The sequence below is a fragment of the Heptranchias perlo genome, chromosome 2, assembly GCF_035084215.1.
Source record: "Heptranchias perlo isolate sHepPer1 chromosome 2, sHepPer1.hap1, whole genome shotgun sequence".
NCBI lineage: Eukaryota > Metazoa > Chordata > Chondrichthyes > Hexanchiformes > Hexanchidae > Heptranchias > Heptranchias perlo.
The window spans coordinates 131,351,477-131,378,141 of NC_090326.1; the positions used below are offsets into that span (position 1 = coordinate 131,351,477).

Sequence of the window (26,665 nt, forward strand, 5' to 3'; positions counted from 1 at the left end):
AATTACATAGAATGTACAGCACAGAAACAGGCCATTTGGTCCAAAAGGTCCATGCCAGTGTTTATGCACCACACCAGCGTCCTCCCTCCCTACTTTATCTAACCCTATCAGGATATCCTTTTATTCCTTTCTCCCTCATGTGTTTATTTAGCTTCCCCTTAAATGCATCCATGCTAGTCACCTCAAGCACTCCTTATGGTTTTGAGATTCACATTCTAACCATTCTGGGTAAAAGAATTTCTCCTGAATTCCCTATTGGATTTATTAGTGACTATCTTATATTTAAGACCAGTTCTGGTGTCTTCCGCAAATGGAAACATTTTCTCTACGTCAACCCTAATTTTAAAGACCTCTATCAGGTCACCCCTCAGTCTTCTCTTTTCTAGAGCAAAGAGCCCGAGCCTGTTCAAACTTTCCTGATAGGAATAACCTTTCAGTTCTGGTATCATCCTAGTAAATATTTTTTGCACCTTCTCCAGTGCCTCTATATCCTTTTTAATGTGGAGACCAGAACTGTTCACAGTACTCCAAATGTGATCTAACCAAGTAGTCCTTAAGTTAAGAAGAATTATGATACTGTAAATAATGATAGATTATTTCCATTGGTTGGCAAGACAGTAATGAGTGGACACAAATTTAAGGTAATCACACAAAGAATTAAAGAGAAGGTTACAAAAATTTCTTTACACAGAGGTGGTTAGAATATTCTGCCACATGGCATTGTCGAAGCAGAGTCCATAAATTCTTTTAACATGGAATTAGATAGTTAATTGAAAATGAGAAAAATTAAAGGGTATAGAGAATGAGTAGGACAGTGGGATTAGAAACATAGAAAATAGAAGCAGGAGTGGGCCATTCGAGCCTGCCCCGCCATTCAATATGATCATGGCTGATCCTCTATCTCAATACCATATTCCCGCTCCCTCCCCATACCCCTTGATGCCTTTTGTGTCTAGAAATCTATCTAGCTCCTTCTTCAATATATTCAGTGACTTGGCCTCCATAGAGAATTCCACAGGTTTACCACCCTCTGAGTGAAGAAATGTCTCCTTATCTCAGTCCTAAATGTTCTACCCCGTATCCTGAGACTGTGACCCCTCATTCTAGAACCCTCCAGCCAGGGGAAACATCCTCCCTGCATCCAGTCTGTCTAGCCCTGTCAGAATTTTATACCTTTCGATGAGATCCCCTCTCATTCTTCTAAACTCGAGTGAATACAGGCTGAGTTGACCCAATCTCTCCTCATACGACAGTCCTGCTCTCCCAGGAATCAGTCTGGTGAACCTTCACTGCACTCCCTCTATGGCAAGTATATCCTTTCTTAGGTAAGGAGACCAAAACTGCACACAATACTCAGATGTGGTCTCACCAAGGCTCTGTTTAGCTGCAGTAAGACATCCTTGCTCCTATACTCAAATCCTCTTGCAATGAAGGCCAACATACCATTGCCTTCCTAACTGCTTGCTGTACCTGCATGTTTGCTTTCAGTGTTTGGTGTACAAGGACACCCAGGTCCCTTTGTACATCAACATTTCCCAATCTATCACCATTTAAATAATACTCTGCCTTTCTGTTTTTCCTTTCGAAGTGGATAACTTCACATTTATCCACATTATTCTGCACCTACCACATATTTGCCCACTCACTCAACTTGTCTAAATCGCCCTGAAGCCTCTTTGCATCCTCCTCACAATTCACAATCCCACCTAGTTTTGTGTCGTCAGCAAACTTGGAAACATTACATTTGGTTCCCTCATCCAAATCATCGATATATATTGTGAATAGTTCGGCCCAAACACTGATCCCTGTGGTACCCCACTAGTTACCGCTTGCCATCCCAAAAAAGACCCATTTATTCCTACACTCTGTTTCCTGTCTGTTAAACAATTTTCAATCCATGCCAGTATATTACCCCCAATCCCATGTGCTTTAATTTTGCACACTAACCTCTTATGTGGGACTTTATCAAAGGCCTTCTGAAAATCCAAATACACTATATCCACTGGTTGTCCCTTATCTATTCTATCAGTTACATCCTCAAAAAGCTCCAGTAAGTTTGTCAAACACGATTTCTCTTTCATAAATCCATGTTGACTTTGTCTAATCCCGTTGATATTTTCTAGGTGTCCTTTTATCACATCCTTTATAATAGACTCCAGCATTTTCCCCACAACTGATGTTAGGCTAACCGGTCTGTAGTTCCCTGTTTTCTCTCTTCCTCTTTTTTTAAATAGTGGGGTTACATTTGCCACCCTCCAATCTGCAGGAACATAGAAACATAGAACATAGAAACCATAGAAAATAGGAGCAAGAGTAGGCCCTTTGGCCCTTCGGGTTTGCTCCGCCATTCAAAATGATCATGGCTGATCGTCTAACTCAGTATCCTGTTCCCGCTTTTCCCCATATCCCTTGAACTGTTTCATGATAGATAGAATTTTGGAAGATGACAGCCAATGCATCCACTATTTCCATGGCTACCTCTTATAGTACTCTAGGATGCAGATTATCAGGTGCTGGGGATTTATCGGGCTTTCAGGCCCATTAATTTCTCCAGCACTATTTTTTTACTAATACTAATTTCCTTTAATTCCTCCTTCTTACTAGTCCCGTGGTTCCCTAGCATTTCTGGGAAGTTATTTGTGCCCTCTTCCGCGAAGACAAAGGGGTCAATTTTAGGATGGCCGAGCGGGTGCATTCGTGGCGAGGGCTTTCCTAAAATTGGGGAATCTCGGATCGGGTCCACAGTCTGGCTCCAACCCGCCCACTTCCGGATTCCCCAATTGCGTGAATCGGTGCGCGCGCAGCCCCGGCATGCGGGACTCCCTCCGGCAAGTAAAGCTGGCAGGATGACAGTTTAGATAGTTAGGGAGATAACCTTAGGTCGCTGACAGACCTCATTGGGAAGAGATTATAGCAGGGATGTGATTTTGGACTTCCATCAGCGTGTTTCCCATGCTGTGGGAAACACTCCCTGTTGTTGCAGACGTGTTTCAGTCAGCAGCCATTGGGAGATGCAGAGGATTCCTTGACAGTTGGGGGGAATACCTCATTCATTGCAGCAGGGCACTCTGTAATGTCAGACAAAGTTTTGCCTGCCACACCATTGTCTCCACACTCAAAATTATTAAATCATACCCTAAACTCTGCTGTCCAAAACACATTTACCTACTTTGTGGACCCCCTCACACTCACACCGTCAGGAATGGGGTGGGGAGGGTTCCATAGCTGCATTCATCACTCCATTGGAGGACAAGCAACATCACCAGCCTCGCCAGGCACGCCATCCACCTCCGCCACATGGAGCTACACAACACAGTGCTGCGCAACAGGCACCTGCACAATGTAGTCGTGCAACTACACATACACCCACTGTAGGGTGACCCAATGGGTGGCATCAAGGGTGTTCATGGAGAACCTCATGAAAGGGCCTTATTGCACAAGCCGGTCAAGAATGGCCAAGATGTGGCAGCAGTGGTGACAATATAATATGTAATGTGAGTTGATCAAAAATCAAATATAAGTAAAAACCATGACAAACCCTTCATGCTCATGACACATTTGCCTTATGTTCCCTACTACACATATGTGATGTATGCCCTGTGGCTGCAGCATAGGTATTGGCAGGTTGGGTGAGGCTGACCGTGAAAGAGATGCATGAGAGGGTGAGAATGAAACAGAGCGATGAGATTGTGTGAGGATTGGGTTGAGTGGTAGTGGTGGGATGAGTACTGGGGAGGTGAGGAAGTTTAGGTAAGATGAGGATGAGCGTTCAGTGGGTGTGAGGAGTGATGTGATAGAGTAGTGTTGACAGTGCAGAAGGAGATGTGGGGTGGGGGCATGATGCGGCAGACGGAGCGTAGGGGAATGAGTAAGAGTACTCACTTTGCCTGACCTGGTTAGGTCATTGAAGCGCCTCCTGCACTGTATGCAGGTACGTGATATGTTGGTGGTGCTGGTGACCTCCTCTGCCACCTCGAGCCAGGCCTTCGTGATGGCAGAGGCAGTCCACTTCCTCCTGTCCGACAGGTGGAAGATCTCCCTCCTCTTCCTCCTCCCCACCCCATCCAGTAAGACCTGGAGCGAGGCATCATTAAACCAGGGAGCAGCCTTCCCCCTGTGCTGCATGCTGTAATTTTGCCTATTTTCTGCAGCATCAGTCAGTGGAGGACTGCCCCTTTAAATAGGTGCTCCTCCAGCTGAGAGCCTATGATGCGGGTGCGCAGTCTGTCCGCTGCGCAGCTTTCCAGCGCGAAACCCAGAAGCCAAGGTAAGTGGCTTCAATTTACTTACGATCGCATGCCAAACCCACCGATTTCACTGGGCGTGTTACCCACGCGCCCAGTCGACCCCCCCCCGCTGCCAACCCGCCTCCCTCCTAATATCGGGCCCAAAGTATTTGTTTAATTGCTCGGCCATTTCCTTGTTCCCCATTGTAAATTCTCCCGTTTCTGACCGTATGGACCTACATTTGTCTTCACTAATCTTTTTCTTTTTACATACTTGTAGAAGCTTTTACAGTCCACTTTTATGTTCCTTGCAAGTTTACTCTCACACTCTATTTTTCCACTCTTAATCAATCTCTTGGTCCTTTTTTGCTGAATTCTAAACTGCTCCCAATCCTCAGGCTTGCTACTTTTTCTGGCAACTCTTTCTGACTCCTCTTTGGATCTAATACTATCCTTAATTTCTTTTGTTAACCATGGTTGGGCTGCTTTCCTTTTGTGTTTTTGCACCAGAAAGGAATGTATAATTGTTGCACTTCATGCATTCGTTCCTTAAATGTTAGCCATTGCCTATCCACCATCATGCCTTTTAATGAAGCTTCCTAATCTATCATCGCCAACTCACTCCTTATACCTTCGTAGTTTCCTTTGTTTAGATTTAGGACTCTAGTTTCGGATCTAGACTATATGGCTCTTGTGGAACAAATTTGATGAGTTGAAGGGCCTGTTTCTGTGCTGTAGCATTCTATGATTCTCTGATCCTAGGCAGTTGATTGCAGTAGTAATCCTCCCCATTGTGTGGATGGTATCTATCAAGCTTAGTCTCTCATCAGCAGTGCTACTTCTAGTGAATACACAGAAATAACACCAGGAATCTTCAGTTAAACGGGCTGATACTGCCATTTTTATTTACCTTTTGTGTCAGCTGCAGTTCTGCAATAAATTGGATTCTTTTCCCCTAAATATTCACTCCCTTCACCACCGGCGCACAGTGGCTGCAGTGTGTACCATCCACAGGATGCACTGCAGCAACTCGCCAAGGCTTCTTCGACAGCACCTCCCAAACCCGCAACCTCTACCACCCAGAAGGACAAGAGCTGCAGGTACATGGGAACAACACCACCTGCACGTTCCCCTCCAAGTCACACACCATCCCGACTTGGAAATATATCGCCGTTCCTTCATTGTCGCTGGGTCAAAATCCTGGAACTCCCTTCCTAACAGCACTGTGGGAGAACCTTCACCACACGGATTGCAGCGGTTCAAGAAGGTGGCTCACCACCACCTTCTCAAGGGCAATTAGGGATGGGCAATAAATGCCGGCCTCGCCAGCGACGCCCACATCCCATGAACGAATGAAAAAAAAGTCTTCTCTCCTCTCCTGCCTTGACTTTGCTGGGATTATGGTTCCGTGTATGCTTGCAGCCCTTTGACCCCTGACCCATGTCAATATTCTTCATATGTAAACTTAGGCAGTGGGTGTTGGCAGCCTACTTGAACACAGACTGCATCACAACTGAGCCCAACCCTGTCCTCGCCCAGTGCCAACATGCACACACACTCAGGCACGGTTTGCCAGTTAGCAATCATGAACAGTTGTCTTTCCATCTCTCAAGCTAATGGTGCTGAGGCCAACTGCAGTGTAGATCAGCTAACTAAACTCAGAGCAGAGATGTAACCTCCTGCTCTGTATGGCTTAGTACCACACCAAAGGCTGCATTTACACATTCAGCTGCATTCACCTATTAAGCCATTGCAGAACGACTGATTTTTTTTAAAAAGCAGCATATTTCCTGTTATCCATGTGAATTATTTGACGCTGGGCCATGAAGTCTCGCGTGAAGAATGCTGAATAGTCTTTATCAAGTGAGTGATTCTGTCTAATCAATCAATCAATTCAGTGCATGTCCGATGCAGAAACTTTGCCACTAGCTGTGCATTGAAAGCAGGAGTGAAATAGATTTCTGTATGTTCAATTAAAATACAAATCGTATCAAATATAATTCACATCTTGTACTTGTTAGATGTAGAGATGTACAGCTGGTAATTTGTGAGTGAAAGAAATGAAATGTGACGATACGATACTGTGTATAAATGTCACCAGGAATCATTTGCTTTAGTGAAAATTTACATTGATTTGTTTTTGTCGAGTCACTGTTTGCCTGGGAGATTAATTGCCAAATTGTTTGGGGAAGTGCACAGTCTCATCGCTTTAGGTCACTTTACTTCATTTTTTAATTGAATTTTTAATTAATTTTTAAAAATTTGCCATTTTGTCATTTGTGCTGGCAACCTGCCTACCATTTGTGAAAATAGAATCAATTCTGTTAAAGTTTGAGCTTTTAGCTGTCCTGAAATGCTGTTTGGATTCTTATTTAACAAGGAGAAGGAATGGTCGAAATCGAGTGCACTCAAACATGTTGCTATTTTCATTTGCCAGGTTCTTGGGATTTTAATATAAAGGATTTAATCTTTGAGTTTGAAACAAAACAATTGGAACAAAAGACTTGTCAGAGAGACAGAACAAAGGACTGATTTCATGCAGCACATATATCACTGCAGTCTCCATCCCTTTCATCGACCTCTGTTCAGATGAGAGCAAATATTGGCAGAGACAAACCTCCAGCAAAATTGGCTTTCTGCTGAAAAGTGCCACAAGATTCTTCCAACACCAGTACAATCTTTAGAGAATCAATGCCTGGACATGGAGTTTTCTCTTTTTTGTTGTCAAATCACAGCATGTGAATATAAATTCTGAGGTCTATTTTGGTGTAAAATTGTTATAGAAAATTACGGATACGTAAGAGTATCAAATGGCAAATACTGAAAATGTTTACGTGATAATTGGTAGAATTTCCACATGATGTGGCCCACTGCAGTGAAGGTTGGTAAATATTATGACATTCCTGTTACGTTGTCTTCTATAGAAGATTATAGGGACACATGTAAGGCAGCAATATTATAGTATATCTATAGTGCAGTAGCACTATGATTACTTTAAATGGGAGGAAAAGGTACAGCCAGATCTCTCTGAAGGGACAAACAGTGCTGCTGAAAATCTCAAAAATGTTGTGTCAAGTAAATAGCAGGCTTTCAAAATCTTTTATTGCTTCAGTAACCTTGGAAAATCTAAAATGTTTATCTTATAGTGGGGAATAGCACAATGTCTCCTCAGCATGCTTCCACACTAATTACTTGTTGCATGGTTAGAAAATTATATCCACTTACTCTATTAAATTATTTCCACTTAAAAGGGCACATGAAAATATATGTAATAACCTCACTAGAACACAATATAATTGGTGTAGCTAAAATGGACATTGATTGTTTATATCTCATTGCACAAATATTTATCACCGTTTTCTATTTTTTTTTGCCATCCGGGTCTTTATCATTGGTGGAAACTCATTACAGTCCCCACAGCTAACAGTTGGTGTTAACACGATTTGCCCGCTATACGCTGTGGACGCTGTAACCAAGTAATTAAAAAAAAGAGTACTTTGGTGCAAAAAAGTACTTGCCTCCTTCCAAAGCCCCGGGGAAAGTATCGCGGCTGGGTTCCCCAAGCACCTTGTGGCCATGATCCTGGAGCTAGCAGGTAACCCAGTACAGGAAGACAAGAAGTCCCACATCATCCCACGCAACGACAAGGAGCTCAACAAGCCAGCAAGAAGGGCTCGCAGGTGTTCTAGACGTCACGAGGACTGGAGGTGGCGAGGCTGCCATTACTTATTTGAATGATGTGGAGATGCCGGTGATGGACTGGGGTTGACAATTGTAAACAATTTTACAACACCAAGTTATAGTCCAACAAATTTATTTTTAATCCCACAAGCTTTCGGGGGCTTCCCCCTTCCCTGAGGAAGGGGGAAGCCCCCGAAAGCTTGTGGGATTAAAAATAAAATTGTTGGACTATAACTTGGTGTTGTAAAATTGTTTACAATTATTTGAATGAATATAAGCAGCTCCAATGACAGTCAATTTCTTCTCTCGTCCTTAAATAATGGAATTGTGCAAGGGTTACCAAGAGCCATGAAAGGACTTAACGGTAATCGTACTTTAACAAAGTGGGAACAGCAGAGGCAAAAGGTTATTCTACTCGAACTGCCCAAAATAGTCGGCGTGCTTAATACGTTTTAAGCGGTGTCTTTGTAATTGATGACTATGCTAATGACAAATGGTTAGCACAACACGGCAGCCTATGTGCACACAGCAAGGTCCTACAAACAGCAATGAGATAATGGCCAGATAATCTGTTTTAGTGATGTTGGTTGAGGGATAAATATTGGCCAGGAGACCAGGGAAAACTCCCCTGCTCTTCTTTGAAGTAGTGCCATGGGATCGTTTACATCCACCTGAGAGGGCAGATGGGGCCTCAGTTTAATGTCTCATTTGAAAAACCCTCCCCTTTAAGAAGTGACAGGCCCGGCAGATTTCCCATCCTCCCATATGGCAAGCTGTCTATAAGCAGTGCAATTAACACTGGCAGCTTCCCTTCAGTATTTAAATGAGGCCCAATCGTGAAAATCAACTGGACCTCTTGCCGATGTCATCAGATGAATAGAACAGACGCCGCACTTACCGCCCATCTGATCTGCACCACAAATGAAAACGAGCCCTCAGACTTCATTTGTGCTGCAATGAAGTAGACAATGTATGTTTCTGCAGTGCGCTACATTCCATACAAACATCTATTGATTAGCATTAGGCCGCAACCATATTTTAATTTATGGTCTCTTGTACCATTGGTCAAAGATTGGAAATAGATTATCAGGCAATAAAAAGGGTTAGAAAGCATGTCCTCATGTTAAATCCCAACATGAAAATTGTCATTAGCTTGCCAAAGGTTCAAGTCTGATATCATCTCTAAATAACGTAATTCTCAAAAGCTCCAGAGCTTATTCACATCTATATTCAACATTGGATCAATCCCATTATCCCTCCTACAGAGAAAACTGAGCCACCTGCCACAGATCGTGGATAAAATCAGAAATGTGACAGCCAACCTAGTGCTTGGTTTTGATTTCAGGGTACCAAAAGAAGGCCACTTGGAGCCAAACTAAGTGGTAGTTACATCTTTGCCAATAACTTATTTAGGATCCAGTGCCAGGACTTCGATCAAAGTGTGGCAATCAAATCATCAAATCCACTGAATCGGGACCCAGTACTAGACAGGTCTACAATTTTTTCAAAACACAATACTGAGAAAGCTATTGGTTTTGCTGCAAAGCCGTGGACTTTCAAAGCCCTGTGTCAAAAACCTTTTGTTCCCTCCAGCCATCTATTTTAACCATCCGTATTCAAGCTAAAAGCAGAAAACATCGTACCTGTTCACAAGGAGCTGACCCTATGCAGAGCATGTCAAACCTCATTAAGGTTAGTGAATGAGAAGTTATTGCAACTTAATAAAGGCAAACACCTACTCTCAGTAGGTTTTTACTTTACCGGAAAAGCAAGCAGCCTCTTTAAAATATTTTAATGACGGACCTGCTGCCGGAGAGCAGGTTAGTCGCCTGCCTTCCAACCTGACTCCATTAAAACCGGAAGTTTGAGGCGGGTTGGGTTTCTGATTTTTAAAATTTTATATGTCCCTCCACTCCACCCCCCACCATACTGGGGGGTTAAAATTATTCCCTTTGAGTTCTGATCCAGAAATGGGATAATGCTTTAAATGATCAGTAGAATTCAGTGCTAAACCTTTTTTTTTGTGCCAATGGGGTATGGCAACCCAGCCTCATTGAGAAGCTTGTCTCATCTGTCATAACAAGTGCACTGTTATATTGAACATGCAACTTTTACAAAGAATGGAAACAGTGGTTGTTGACATTGATAATCATCTTATTGCATCATTTCAGTGATATGTTCTTGTCTGACCTCCTCATCAATGACATGGTGGATGACATTAACATTGGCAAGTCCTTGCTGATGGTATTACCCTTTACAGAGGTGGTGGACGCATTATCTAATAGGCAGACAATAGGCAGAAATAAACAAGTGGTGGACAAATGGTATGTTTTCTTGCTGTACTGAGGAGACCAAATCAAGGAGTCTTGTGAAGAAATCTTGAGCATGATATTGTCTACCCACTTCTACTGTACAGCTCTTTGGTCACAAGCATTCAGTATTTTAGCTTGGAAATCACATTCAAACAGTTTAAGGCAAATATGTAAGAAAAGCGGTCAGAAGAACTGATAAAAAGTGAGAAATCTCATAAAAGCTCAGGTCAACAACCTTAGTTTTACACAAGTTCTATATATGCTGATGATTGAATATCGTAGTCCTCTTCTGAAAGTTGTTGAGAAAACCCATCTCTTGCTCTTATTTGGTTCAATCCAAAACCAATTATTTTCTATCACTGTGACCTGTGCTGTGACCTCCAGAGAAATGGGAGAGTTCCATTCCTTCAGTCTGGTGAAATTGGCACTCACTAATTCTATATTTAAAAGTAGCAAATGGGAGGTTAGCGAATGTATTACTGGGCTCCCTTTTGCTATTATAAGTAGCAACATTTTCAAGCATTAAGTTGGGCTTCCAAATATTGGGAGCAAGAGCCATGATTTAACTTTGCTTCCTGTACTGTGAGCAGTAGCAGCACCAACAATTGACATTTGGGTCAAATGACATTGGGGTCAAATGACATTACCACCAAAAGGCTGGTTAACTGAAACCACCCTACTCTCCCTATACATGTACCACAACCATTTTCTTCCAACTTACTGGAATATAACCATCTCTGTAAAGGGTTTAGAAACAAACAAAGGTTTATTTTAAATGAAAAAACTGCACCTCTATTAGCATCTGTACACACATGTGTGGATATGCATGCAACGTTCTTGTGCATGTCTCATTCTTTTTTAAAATTAGCCTTTCTCCCTCAAGAAAATCTAATGACAGTGTTCCAGATAGTGAATTGTTTTTTAAATTATTAAACAATTCTTGCAATAAAAAATATTATTGCTTTTTTAACAATAATTTGCTTAACATAAATTTCATTTTATCACAGATTGTAGCTTGTAGCAGAATAAATTGATATGTTACCCAATGCATTCATTAATAATAAATAAAGATGTTTTGTTAGTGCTTTATAAGTAGAATGATTTTAAAAAGTACAACTGCACCAAGCTGATTCTTATACTTCTCATTTTGCATTGGTTAAATCAGTTTAGCCTTGCATTGATGGCAGGACTCACTGAGACCTGTTTTTAGCAGGGCTTCCCAGCCAGCAATGTGGGTGAGTCCAGGCAGTTCATTTGGTTCACAGCTGGCTATAAGAGCTGCGCTTCCAGTAACTGCACCAACACCAACACCAGCACCAGCACCAACCTTGTACAATATACAAACATCTTTAATTTCTTCGATGAAATGGACATTTGGAATAAGCAATCTTGCCATTGCCCTCAGAGTTTTCTATGAAATACACAAATCAAATGTTCAGAAATACCTCATCTGAACATCCTTTAAAAATCTCATGAGAGCCAAAGAACAGAGAAAGATCCACTTCTTATATGCCCTTAATTCCTTCAAAAATGAAAACAATAATACTGTTTTGACATATGACCAGATTATAGATTCTGCTAATGTTTATTTAAGAATAGACCCCCATAGAATTCCTAATGAGGAGGTAAATACATAGTGGGGGATGAATTTGTTTGTGCTCGTATATGTGTATATATATATATCACAGTCTTTTTTAGTCATATTCATATGTTCATTCATCCTCATTGTTCATCATACACTTTCTTGAAGTCTCACACTATTATCCAGATATTTCTCTAGCCTCTCAGGGTTTATGACCCACATTCACAGCCAGGATGATAGCTTCTTACGTCTGTTCTATCGTTTGGCAACAATGGGGTTGCCCTGCTGTACTGTAAAGAGTACAACGCCACACCTTTATATGGGTGAAGATCAACCTATCTCAATCTAAGCTTACCTTTTTAATTTCTCTTCACCCTCCATTTTGCCTAGAAATTGTGCAGCTCAACAAATGGATTGGACCATAGTGCTCTATTTATATGGGTTAAGTGGCTGTTTAGGTAACTGCGCGCCAATCTTCCAGCTGCTTTTTGATTGGCTACTCAGCTGCATTTTAATGCAGTCTAACACACCTGAGTTGTGTGTTCTTGCAAGTGCACTAAAAACGGAGGCAATTAATTTGACTCCCATTTAATGCTCCGCCTATGCACTAAGAGGAATTTCATTTTTACTCTCACAAGTCTCTCAGTAGCTGAAGGTTTCTCCCACTTGGTTATACTGAAAATCGTCAGGTTTAAGGTGCTGGCTAAATTACTAAACATCAAATATGGATATGTGACCATAAATTTAACCTAAATGTCTCAAAAAGTGAAAGTGACATGAAACTACTGAGCATTATATTAGAAAACATGGAATGAGAAAAGATCATTTCACCATCAATCTTGTTCCTGCCACAGACTGTAAGCAATTTGCACCATCGCAGACTCTACCCAACTTAATCTTCTGAGAGAATGTTCTATGACATTTCTCCCTGTCCCCAAAAGATAATCAGTTGAAACTGCAGGGTACCTACCTAACCTTACAACCTGTATTATTCAATCCTGTCCAGTTCCTTTCAGCACATAACATTTCCATGGTCCCAGTAACATTATTGGGTCAATTCTGCTGGCTGTGCTCTGGGAGAGTCAGCTGAGCCACCGGCTCATGGAGATCACAGAATAGGGAGAGCTACAATTCTGCAGTCTGCTGTATTCTGTGTGCTAGAGTGTTTAGTTCCTATTTAGTGCCTTAGCCTCAATAAAGCCTTAGATTTCATGCAAAAATATTTAATTGAGTACCAAGCACAATGAGGGAATTGGCCTGTGTTTACTCTTTTCCGTTAGTGGAAATGGGATGGTAGCAAGGGAAGTTCCATGGATGATGGAGCTCTTAAAGTAGAGGAGCCTTTTAAAAAAACGTTGTAATATTTACAATTACTGTTTTGTACAGTGTTGCTTTTATTAGACTTCTTTTCTGTAATTTTGAAATTCCTATTAATACATTTTGAGGGAATAATTTTTTTTGCTGCCTTATGATAAGTTGGTTTTTAAAGTTTTTTTTTATTCGTTCATGGGATGTGGGTGTTGCTGGCGAGGCCAGCATTTATTGCCCATCCCTAATTGCCCTTGAGAAGGTGGTGGTGAGCCGCCTTCATGAACTGCTGCAGTCCTTGTGGTGAAGGTTCTCCCACAGTGCTGTTAGGTAGGGAGTTCCAGGATTTTGACCCAGCAACGATGAAGGAACGGCGATATATTTCCAAGTTGGGATGGTGTGTGACTTGGAAGGGAACGTGCAGGTGGTGTTGTTCCCTTGTACCTGCTGCTCTTGTCCTTCTAGGTGGTAGAGGCCGCGGGTTTGGGAGGTGCTGTCGAAGAAGCCTTGGCGAGTTGCTGCAGTGCATCCTGTGGATGGTACACACTGCAGCCACAGTGCGCCGGTGGTGAAGGGAGTGAACGTTTAGGGTGGTGGTTGGGGTGCCAATCAAGCGGGCTGCTTTGCCCTGGATGGTGTCGAGCTTCTTGAGTGTTGTTGGAGCTGCACTCATCCAGGCAAGTGGAGAGTATTCCATCACACTCCTGACTTGTGCCTTGTAGATGGTGGAAAGGCTTTGGGGAGTCAGGAGGTAAGTCACTCGCCACAGAATACCCAGCCTCTGACCTGCTCTTGTAGCCACAGTATTTATATGGCTGGTCCATTAAGTTTCTGGTCAATGGTGACCCCCAGGGTGTTGATGGTGGGGGATTCAGCGATGGTAGTGCCATTGAATGTCAAGGGTAGGTGGTTAGACTCTCTCTTGTTGGAGATGGTCATTGCCTGGCACTTGTCAGGCGCGAATGTTACTTGTCACTTATGAGCCCAAGCCTGGATGTTGTCCAGGTCTTGCTGCATGCGGGCTCGGACTGCTTCATTATCTGAGGGGTTGCGAATGGAACTGAACACTGTGCAATCATCAGCGAACATCCCCATTTCTGACCTTATGATGGAGGGAAGGTCATTGATGAAGCAGATGAAGATGGTTGGGTCTAGGACACTGCCTTGAGAAACTCCTGCAGCAAAGTCCTGGGGCTGAGATGATTGGCCACCAACAACCACTACCATCTTCCTTTGTGCTAGGAATGACTCCAGCCACTGGAGAGTTTTCCCCCTGATTCCCATTGATTTTAATTTTACTAGGGCTCCTTGGTGCCACACTCGGTCAAATGCTGCCTTGATGTCAAGGGCAGTCACTCTCACCTCACCTCTGGAATTCAGCTCTTTTGTCCATGTTTGGACCGAGGCTGTAATGAGATCTGGCGCCGAGTGGTCCTGGCGGAACCCCAAATACAATGGTCCTGAAATTCCACTGGGGCTGCGATCCCAGCACCCGCTGGTGACCTCTGCTGCTGACCAGGCTAGAGTATGCGGGGTTAGTGAGAGGTCACGTTGTCTGTGTACAGGCGGCTGGTGCCTGTGCAAGTTGGGGTGCATCATGGGTTCCCACCAGCCCCCACAGGACTTAATGTGTAGCCTTGATGCCCAGGCCAGGGAGGTGTTGGGGATCGCCCCGGAAACATTCATTGTGGCATAGGTTTCTAAGGGGATGCTGCGATGGCGGTCTTCTTCATTTACATTTAGCCCTTGTGTATTCCCCAACCTTAACGTCTTGAGTTAATTTGTTATTTTAGCTGCCTAATCCCAGATTCATTCTCCTGCAGTCTGTAGCACTTATACCTTGACCACGCATATTTATTCTGTCATACTCCAGCCATTTTTTTGTACACATCAATGAATAAAATCATAAGAATCGCATCATCCATAATGGGGAGCTGTTATGTTGGTTGGTAGCATTCCGAGAAGGAGGTGTAAACCAGCCCACCCTCTCCCCATTTCCAATGACATCAATTAACGCCGCTATATCACATCTTCCAATTCTCGTTGTTCGTCAGTGTGTACCGAGGCTGTAAATGGCAGTTTTCCTCATTCAAAGCCTATTTTCTTTGGTCCCAGACTTAGTCATTTATTTATTGATGACTTAGTGGGATTGCTGTAGGGGGATTCATGCCCATGATGCTTTGAGGCTAACCCAACGGGTGGGAGTCTCTTACATTTCTCGACCTCTCCCTTTTAGGGCATATATTTTTGTGAATGAGTTTTCACTTCTTGGTTTTAGTTGTCCCTTCTCTCGATAAAGTCATTGGTATTTAGCACCCATGTGGTCGTTCTTGGTATTATGTTAATCTCACACACCGAATGAAGGATGAAAATATTTGTCTAAATACATAAAATGTCAAATATGAAATGTATTCTCAGTAAAAGAGTGCAGATCTCCCTGGAACGCTGGTATTTGCACAATAAATAGTCACCAGGCGAGGTACTAGGCTAGAAATCTGTAATTTATGATTCTGATCTGTTTATACCAATCGTGAGGGTCCTACATATTTCTTTGGTGTGTTATTGAAGACATTTAGCAATCATAGGAAAATAAGAGGAATTGAAGGAGTAGAGCATTAGAAACAGTGAGGAAATGGGGGAAAAAACAGACATACAAAATTCATGAGGAAAAACGGAAAAGAGAAATATGGACAAGCATGTACAAAGATAGATATGCATCAGTAGAAATCCAAATAGCTGGTTGTGTGTATGCTCACCCTGAAAGCTGAACATTAAAAGGCAGATGCATCAAGATTGGCTTTTCATTACTTTGAGCTTGCATTTTTTGCTGAGATACAATAATGCCAAATGGGGATGTTCGCTGATGACTGCACAGTGTTCAGTTCCATTCGCAACCCCTCAGATAATGAAGCAGTCCGAGCCCGCATGCAGCAAGACCTGGACAACATCCAGGCTTGGGCTCATAAGTGGCAAGTAACATTCGCGCCAGATAAGTGCCAGGCAATGACCATCTCCAACAAGAGAGAGTCTAACCACCTCCCCTTGACATTCAACGGCATTACCATCGCCGAATCCCCCACCATCAACATCCTGGGGGTCACCATTGACCAGAAACTGAACTGGACCAGCCATATAAATACTGTGGCTACGAGAGCAGGTCAGAGGCTGGGTGTTCTGCGGCGAGTGACTCACCTCCTGACTCCCCAAAGCCTTTCCACCATCTACAAGGCACAAGTCAGGAGTGTGATGGAATACTCTCCACTTGCCTGGATGAGTGCAGCTCCAACAACACTCAAGAAGCTCGACACCATCCAGGACAAAGCAGCCAGCTTGATTGGCACCCCATCCATCACCCTAAACATTCACTCCCTTCACCACCGGCGCACTGTGGCTGCAGTGTGCACCATCCACAGGATGCACTGCAGCAACTCGCCAAGACTTCTTCGACAGCACCTCCCAAACCCGCGACCTCTACCACCTAGAAGGACAAGAGCAGCAGGCACATGGGAACAACACCACCTTCACGTTCCCCTCCAAGTCACACACCATCCCGACTTGGAAATATATCGCCGTTCCTTCATCGTCGCTGGGTCAAAATCCTGGAATTCCCTTCCTAACAGCACTGTGGGAGAACCGTCACCACACGGACTGCAGCGGTTCAAGAAGGCGGCTCACCACCACCTTCTCGAGGGCAATTAGGGATGGGCAATAAATGCTGGCCTCGCCAGCGACGCCCACATCCTGTGAACGAATAAAAAAAAAATTTTTTAAAAATTTGTTCAACATCCAGTTGCACGTAAATATTTAGTGAAACAGCAATTTCAGAGCAGCAAATGTATTCTGATGAATAGAAGGATGGACATAATGGAATTACAGTATTATTCCCTCAGTGAGAGCGGAGCCGGATTGAGAATTCCTAGGTCCCTGGGCACCAAGAACATTTGCAGCCTCTCCATTATCCACCCCCTGCACAACCTTCCCCTTCTACCCCTCGATCCATTTACTTCAATGGAAAAGAGAATTAGGTAGGGTGCGAAGAAGCTGCCGATTCACTGCTGCCCATTTTGCGTTGAATTTCACCCCCTTTAGCTTTCTTGTCAGCTGCTTTATCAACTTTTTGCATGACCATCTTTGGCTTCAGCTATTTATCCACTGAAGGATGAATAAGGGCCTGTGGGGTAGGGGGTGGGGGGTGGGGAGTGGTGGGGGGGCTAGTGTGGAACACGCCTTCTATCAGAGATTTCAAGCCGATGGTATTTTAACCCTGGGCCTCATCTACATGCCGCCAGTCAGCTGCGTGCCTGAAATGGGAGGGCCAGAAAGTTCGGGCAACCGGAAGCCACAGCAGCTTCCCCGCTCAGGCCCCGGTTAAAATGCCATCAGGGCCCCATTGACGTCACAGGACCTCGATCAACATTTATGCCTGACTCTGACCAGTGCATCACCACCCACTGCAACCATGTAGGAACAGAGTAACTGCTCGCCCGCTCCGTTCCCCCGCCTGGTGGGGTGAGTTAAAATTCCCCCCGTAGTTTTAGTGCCTCTTCCTCTCATTAACTGTGCTCAGCTATTATCTGTAGCCACAATTGAACTTGCTCTGCAATCCAGTAATGCAGGGGAAGGATCCTCTTGTTTCAGATTCATTTTGCAGTTTTCACAGCTCTCTCAGCCCCTCCATAAGCCACTCGAGGGAGAAAAATTTACTGGTAATTTAAGGGGATAATCAAATTATATTTTAAAATAAAAGAAGTCCAGTCTAAATGGTTCCTATTGATTGCTGTGTATCAAGAATTCTTTTCGGAAAAAAAAAAATTTTACATTGACAAATCCTGTCAGTCCAACAATACTGCTCTCAAGTTGGGATAATTCTGAAATGATAGAAGGGACTCGGGCACAATATAGTGGGATATTTTGGGAAATAAAAGCGGTTCAAGAAGAAATTACGTAAAATAAATAAATTTTGGGATATTGGAGCTGACTGTAAATATTGTATCGGACAGTAACATTAGTTTGGCAACATTAGATCAAAAGGTCAGAGATAGGGCCTCGCATTAAAGATATATTTAAAAATAAATGAAAATACAGATAAGGAATTCTCTAAAGATCAAATACTGATCATACATTTGCACAAGATAGCGACAGTGCTAGAAACACATACCCAAACCATTAATAAATTAATAAAAGAGGAATATAACGTATCTTAGCAGGCGTCTGCTAATGACATCTACAGTACATATGGTAACTGGATTGTGGAACAGACACGAGAGAACCTAGCCCAGATACAGGCAGGGGAAGTACCCTTATGAATAACGAATCAACAAACTGAGGGTGAGCCTGACCTGTGGGCATGATGGAGGTGGTACCTCCAAGTGGCTGTTACCAAACATCAGTTCGTTGTGAAATGTCTTTTGTATTCCCAGACTGTAAGCCAGTTCTGGAATGTACAAACTCAACACTTTTAACTATCTTTCCCACAGTCACAGAATCCATTTTATTTAATAGTGTCCCTTTGTTTAATAGAATCCATTTTGTTTAATAGTGTCCATTTTATTAGTAGTCAAGCGTTATATTTAAGCCTTTAATTAAGGTTAGTCTAATCTACACAAAGCGCATTTCAGTGTGGTTTTAGGGTAAATACCACTGTCGTGTACCCATTAGTCACTTCATCGTTGCCTTTAATTCAACAGTCCAAAATCCACGCTAACACTCTGCAATCCAGTAATGCAGGGGAAGGATCCTCTTGTTTCAGATTCATTTTGCAGTTTTCACAGCTCTCTCAGCCCCTCCATAAGCCATACATAAAGTCAGACTGACTTCCAAATGCTTAACCTCTGTTCCATTGTTGCAGTAATTTTTTGACTTTTCATGGAGAAGCAAGGTACAAAAACCTAATGGATATTATAATCCATTATAGATATTCGATGTATTATTGGGCTGACCATGAACTTTCATGACCACGGATGAAAGTTCACCGCTTTGTGATTCACATTTCAGTGGGAACCTTTAATCAATACCAGCAATTTAGATCTATTATCAATATTAATACAATCATGGTATAATTATCAGCTTATTTTTTTCTAGCAATTTACACACCTAGTGTTAAGCTATTTAAAGTTATTCTGTCTTTTGTTTCCCCTTTCCAGTGTATTTCACCTAAAGGCCGAGGTTTCATGCTGGGAGCCTACGACTGTCCTTGTAAGTCTGGATTCTATCGTCCCAGTGGTGTCTCACAGAAAAGCTTTGATGGTAAGTGCCTCCCTGCCTGCAAAGAAATGGGCCTGATTAATAATGCAGCATTTTTTTTTATCTTGTCAGCGGCATGCACTAAATTCCCAAGGACCTTTGGGGCTGGGCTTATGTAATCATTTTAAAAAGTGATACCCCTTGTACCATGTAATCTGTAATTCACCCAAAGGTCAGGTGTCTTCAAAATGTTTGATTTATGTAACTAACTGAAATAAACTCTCCTACATCAAATTAATGTGGATTTTGTTACTGTAAACAGTGCTGGGGGGCGAATCATAGTACGCTTATGTATACATTTATAGATGATAATATTCTATCCTTTATTGCAGTTAATAAAACATTACTTTCAAACAAAGCATTCTGGAAGGATAAGTGTATGAAAGAAATGATCAAATACAACTATTCATAATAGTGGATACAGAAGAAAATCACTAACATTAACGATTTGGACTCAGGAATCGGAAGTACAATTTCAAAATTGCGGACAACACCAAATTTGGGGGTGCAATTAATACAAAGGAAGTATGCATCAAAATACAAGAAGACACTAATAAACTTGCAGAATGGGCGTGTAATTGGCAAATGAATTTCAATATAGATAAGTGTGAGGGGTTCATGTTGATAGGAAGAATAATGCAGGCCACATACTGCTTGGATAAGATGGGAGTTAAATTGCATAAGGCCTGAAACCGGGCGCGAGTATCACGATCCGCGATTAACCCACACCCAGTGCTTCCGACACAGGCAGGACGAGACACTCGTCCAGCCTCAGCACTTATCGGAAAGCAGCGTTCCAAACCAGCGTTGCCATGAGGATTGAATAACAATCGCACTTTTCACCAGCAGAGGGAGCCCGAATCTCTTAAAGGCAGGCTGTCTCTCTGACAACGTGCCAAAATCTCTTAAAGGTAGCCGGTACCTGTTATTTGCTAAAAATGACAGTCTGCTGTCTGCTAGGAGCCTGAACAGAGATCAGACATTACACACGTAAAACACAGATGCAGGTCCTGTCCCTATGTTTACAAAGTGATGAGTTATGTTAAAACATTGGATAAAGGTTACGCACTACTAAATCCCACATCCTCCAATCAGCATGCCAGACCTCACCAATCTCCCAATCTGAGTTTGTACCAGGCCTGCGAGAGTGCATGCACCAAGGTTCTCTGATGATGCACTGGAGGCCTTGGTGCAAGAGGTGGACAGAAGGAGGGACATATGCTCAAACGGCTGTGGGAGGCAGCAGGGGATGCAGTCAATGTCAGGCGCATAGCACCACGAACATGGATGGAGTGCAGGAAGAAATTCAATGCTTTGACATGAGTGGTCATGGTGAATGAGGACAACCGTCAGTGGCATCTCCTACCAAGTGCACCACTGGCCGTATCCACTGCTCCACACACTACACCCCCCATCACCCACAGACCAACAATCTCTTTCCATCAATACGTAACTCTTCCAATCAGATGCTTACACATTTCCCCCTTACACATTACCACTGTTGCAAGCTGTCCACCCATGACTCACAAGCCACACACACTGGCAACTTTTCAACCATGACAGGCACATCACCCAGACACATGTCCCGCTTTCTTGCAGGAGAAGTTGGCGCATGTCAGGAGGCAGCAAGTGGCAGTGGCATTTAGCCCCTCGAGCCTGTTCTGTCATTCAATGATCATTGTTGACCTGCGACCTAACTCCATATACCCGCCTTAGCCCCATATCCCTTAATACCCCTGGTTCACAGAAACCTATCAAACTCAGATTTAACATTCACAAGTGAGCGAGCATCAACTGCCATTTGCAGAAGAGCGCTGCAAACTTTTACCATCCTTTGCGTGTAGAAGCGTTTCCTAACTTCACTCCTGCACGTCCTGGCTCTAAATGTTAAGCAATGTCCCTTGTCCTAGTATTCAAGTATAGGAGACCTCCAAAAACAGTTACAAATGCATAAGCAGCCAGAAGCAATAATGCAGCAACTAACCTATAAATCCTGCATGGTCCCTTTAAATAGCACTGGTGGGGGGGTCCTCCAGGCACTCTAAGACATGTTCAGATGATCATGATTAGTGGGTTGAGTGGAGCCTTAAGTCCCAAAGTGGCGTCTATCACTTTAAATCAGCGTTGCACACTGATTGCACGCATTTTCTCCCTATTTTAAATGATACTGGCGTTCGTTCTGGGCGCATGCGCTAAACCCCTTACCAAGGTGGCGTCCGGCGCACGTCATGCTAGAAGCATGTGTGTGCATCCAAGACGCTATCGGATCTCCGGGAGGTCTAGTTTAGCACCCTAGGAGTCGAAATGGGGTGGAGGAGGAAAGGGATCTGGGGGGTACAGATACACAAATCACTAAAAGTAGTGACGCAGGTTACAAAGGCCATAAAAAAGGCAAACCAAGCATTGGGGTTCATTTCTAGAGGGATAGAATTTGAAAAGCAGAAAAGTTATCTTAAACTTGTATAGAACCTTGGTTAGACCACACTTGGAGTACTGTGCACAGTTACAGTGTCCATATTATAAAAAGGATATAGAGGCACTGGAGAAGGTGCAAAAAAGATTCACAAAGATGATACCAGACCTGAAAGGATATACTTATCAGGAAAGGCTGAACAAGCTGGGGCTCTTTTCTCTAGAAAAGAGAAGGCTGAGAGATGACCTGATAGAGGTCTTTAACATAATGAAGTGGTTTGATAGGGTAGACGTAGAGAAGATGTTTCCACTTGTGGGGGAGGCCAAAACTAGAGATAAGAAATATAAGATAGTCACTAATAAATTCAATAGGAAATTCAGAAGTAACTTCTTTACCCAAAGAGTAGTATGAACAGGAGTAGCCATTTAACCCCTCGAGCCTGTTCCGCCATTCATTGAGATCATGGCTCATCTGTGACCTAACACCAAAAAAGTGGAACACGCTATCACAAGGAGTGGTTGAGGCAAATATCATAAATGCATTTAAGGGGAAGCAAGATAGGCACACAAGGGAGAAAGGAATAGAATGGGCATGTAATTGGCAAATAAATTTCATTGAAATCCCTGATAGGGTTAGATGAAGAGGGGCGGGAGGAGGCTCGTGTAGAGCATCAGCACCAGCACAGATAAGTTGGGCCGAATAGTCTGTTTCTACGTTGTAGCCTCGGTGTAACACAATGTAACTATAATGGGTAAAATAGTTTACTGTGTGTGTATATATATATATATATTTAATTATTTTTTAAAAATGTATTGGATTCAAAACAACAATGTCACTGGCTGCACTTCAGCCCCACGCTCCTGATCTTTGGCCGCCCCGGTGAGTTGGGGGGGGGGGGGCGGGCAGGTCGGTGGACGTCCTCGTGGGCCTGCTCCTGGGCCTGTCCAAGGTGGCTGTCCACAGGTCTAGGTTAGACGTGGCCCATGGGGGCAGTCGCTTAGACTCTGCCTCTCTTCCGCAGAATTCTCCGCGCCCGGGTGGCCCTGGAGCGGGAGCACACGGTGTCTGCCGGTACGCTTGAGGCTTTCCACGACCGGTGGGCACCGCAGGGACTGGAGTGCATCCTGGACCGATATAATAAAATTATAATTTGACACTTATTTTGTTTTTTTTGATTTACTGCACATAAACACACCCTAACCCCCCCTTGTTATAAAAGGGGGGGCCTAAAAACACACAAAAAATGAATATCACTGCATTAATAAGAGATATAAATAGAAGCTATTTTGACGCACTTCAGGGTAAAAAAAGGCTTCTCAGCCAAGACGGTATGAAAGGATCATTAAAAAAAATTACAAAATGCTCACATCGTAGACTCAGATGTACAACAATTAATATCATATGTTTCTTTTTCATGATTTCTTTAATTTTACTGCAGTGGTTCTTGGCCTTTTTCTATCTCAAGCTCCTTTTGTGAAATCAGGAAATTCTGTGATTTTCCCCCTAACTAACTAAATATTAAACAGTCCTCCCCCTTCACAGAGGCAGTCTTCTCACCGCCGCCACTGCCCCCCCCACCCTCCTGCCCACCTGGTTTAAAGGGGCATTCTTCTTTCTGCGTTCCCAGTTCCCAGATTGTACTGTTTTTCTCCCCTCCACCCCAGAGACACTCCGCCTCCCTGAATTGCTCTTCACTGCCAGTTGTGGTTCCTGCCTGCCAGTCTCGCTTCACTCTGGGAATGGACTCTCTGCTGCATGATGTGAGGAAGAATTCCTGGTGTTGTCATAGTTAATGCCTACACTGTTAGTGAAGTTGTCGTATCAGATAGGACTGGAACCAAAACTGGCAATGAGAAACACATCTTTTTTTGTTATTCGTTCATGGAATGTGGGCGTTGGTGCAATGCCAGCATTTATTGCCTATCCCTAATTGCCCTTGAGAAGGTGGTGGTGAGCCGCCTTCTTGAACCGCTGCAGTCCGTGTGGTGAAGGTTCTCCCACAGTGCTGTTAGGTAGGGAATTCCAGGATTTTGACCCAGCGACAATGAAGGAACGGCGATATATTTCCAAGTCAGGATGGTGTGTGACTTGGAGGGGAACATGCAGGTGCTGTTGTTCCCATGTGCCTGCTGCCCTTGTCCTTCTAGGTGGTAGAGGTCGCGGGTTTGGGAGGTGCTGTCGAAGAAGCCTTGGCGAGTTGCTGCAGTGCATCCTATGGATGGTATACACTGCAGTCACAGTGCGCCAGTGGTGGAGGGAGTGAATGTTTAGGATGGTGGATGGGGTGCCAATCTGAGAGCAGAATGCCGGTGACCTCCCCTCACTTCCTCAAATGAACTTCTGGGACATTGAGATAATGATCCTGGATCTGGGAGCATTAGGGCGATTCTGGGACCTGGGAGATTGCAGTCTAGGGATTTGTGAGGGATGAGAGGGGAACCCAGGAAAACAGTAGTATGCTATTCAGAAGTTTGTTCATGCAACTTCTAATGGCCATGGTCAAACTGTACAGTGCACTGGTTAGACTGCACCTTGAGTACTGTGTCCAATTCTGGCCATGGAGACGCAAGGAAGACATTCAAGCAATGGAGGCAATGTAGAGAAGAGCTGTGAGGCTGATGCCCCTAATATCAGAGCTCTATTTAAATGTAATTTTAAAAATATTTTATTTTGGTTAAAATCTTATTTTGTACATTAGAAATTTCAGCCACTGAGGGAAAAAAAGGGTAGATTAATTTTTTATTTCAAAAATCATTTTGAGTGATCTGAATGATTCTCCAACAAACCCCGATGGTGAAAATTTGACATACGGTTTTCCCTTATAAAACGTTCCTATAAGATTTTTCCATATGTACAGGTTTCCATTACAAAAGCATTACATAGAAAGTAAGGTTACTGTGTACAGGAAGTGCATGCCATATACAAGAATATATTGTGCACAATTATTTTTATTTTTAACTCTGACGCATTAACTACCGCTACGAATTTCCAGGGAGCCTGTATTGCAAGCAAGAGATGTTTACACTATACAGTAACTAAGTACCCTAAATTTATAAGCAGCGTTCATATTACTATGTCAACCTACTGCATTTGTTCATTCAACTCCTTATTACTACATAGTTAAGCACAACGCTATTGATGCTGAAAGTAAGTTGGTACATGCTAACAAATATACATACACTACATATAATATACCATATAAAATAATACATTAAAAAAAATGAATGGGCCAGATTTTGCTGAAAAAATAACGGCGCCTGAATGACGCACGCCGTTTTTAATGTGCAAATCGGCCAGCAACTTCTAGCAAGAAAGAGATATCCTATGAATTGCGAATCGCCACATGTTGTTTGCTGATTTGCACTGCTCCGCCGTTAGCTTGGCGCTTAACCTCCCCGTGATTTTCATGGTTGCTGCATTTGCACTTTAATTGCCCATTAAACTCACCACAGAAAGTTAAATCTAGTAATTAACAGCGTAAGTACCCTTTTAACAATGTGATAATTGTTAATGACTGCTAATCAACCTCTCTTGCCCAGAAAGTGAACAATTATAAGTGTAGAGTCTCATCCCTTCAGGTTGTGAATTGTTGTTGGAGATTTTAAAAATGTCAAATTTTAAATTTAAGATTTTTTTCTTACTTTTCCTTTCTGTCTTTCTTTTCTCAGTTTCTTAATCCAATCTTTCTTTCCCACTCTTTATTTCTCTTTCTGTACCTGATTTGACATTGAATTCACCCATTCTAATTCACCTTCTTCTCAGTCTTTCCTCTGTTTATTTCTCAATCCTTAAATCCCATTGATTAAGGAGATACACTGTTCCATTGTTCACCAAGATCCCAGATGCCCTGGTGTCCTCACTGAGCCATTATCAGCTTGCACTTCCAACAACTTTGTGGGCAAAAATTTTTATAACTTAAACATGCACGAACAAATCTAACACGGCATGCCGCTAGATGCTCTACCCCAGCAAAATCTGGCTCAATGTGCATTTCATAATAAAACTATATTGAAAGAAAGAAAATTGTAACCTTTCCTCACAAAAATCTCCCTCACATCCCCTTTAATGACCGCTGTCTAACCTTCTCCGATAATTCACAAATGCAGTACAATCTGAGATCAGACAGGAAAAACAATAATATAAGTTAGAATCGAGTATGAATTTTGTTTTAGAATGAAATCTTTCCAAGAAGTAATTACCACTGAAATGACATAACCTTGACAACAAAATGCCCACACTCTCACGATATGAAGAAAGATCAGATGAAGAATATGAAGAAATCGCAGAACCTTATGCTGTTTAAAACGTAGTGTGAAGTACTAGCACTATGAATATTCAATTACTACCTGTAAGTACTTTAAACAAATACAGCCTCTAGAAATTGAGCAGAAGCAATTAAAACACCTTGCAGATATACAAATAGAAAACCTGCATGGGAGCAAACATATCTCTCTCAAGCCTTAATAACACCTTACAGCTAAGTAATGTAAGCGTGACACAGCTGAAAATTACATTCTGAAATAGGAAGGCATTGAGCTGAAAGAAGACCGAGAAGGAAATTAATATATACAATACATTAGAGAAAGACAAACATAAACTAGAACTCCTACCAGTTCCCAAGACGGTAAAGCAACTAAATGAGCAGAATGTGCCATACAGTGCGACCCACAAAGGCCCAGACAGCATTGTCTGCAGCAGGAAAGCTGCAACTATGCAACATTAAGATACTTCATATCTTCTAGGAGTAAGTATATATAAAGTTAGTCCTGTTCAGATGTGAAAGGTCTAATAAGGATGGTAATGTATGGTTGAGGCTTCATCCATAACCTGAGTATAACCATGGAGCTACTGAGTAACATTCCAGTGAGCAGTCAAGCATGACAAAGCATTACAGGAATTG

The 26,665-nt window shown here is 42.8% G+C and overlaps 1 protein-coding gene across 1 annotated transcript in view; it reads left to right on the forward strand.

The window, feature by feature from the left end:
- Positions 1-26,665, forward strand: part of gpr158a (G protein-coupled receptor 158a) — a 529,385-nt gene that overhangs the window by 238,266 nt on the left and 264,454 nt on the right. The window contains exon 3 of the mRNA XM_067999059.1: positions 19,253-19,355. Coding sequence (XP_067855160.1) covers positions 19,253-19,355 — 103 coding nt within the window. The remainder of the gene's footprint in view (positions 1-19,252; positions 19,356-26,665) is intronic.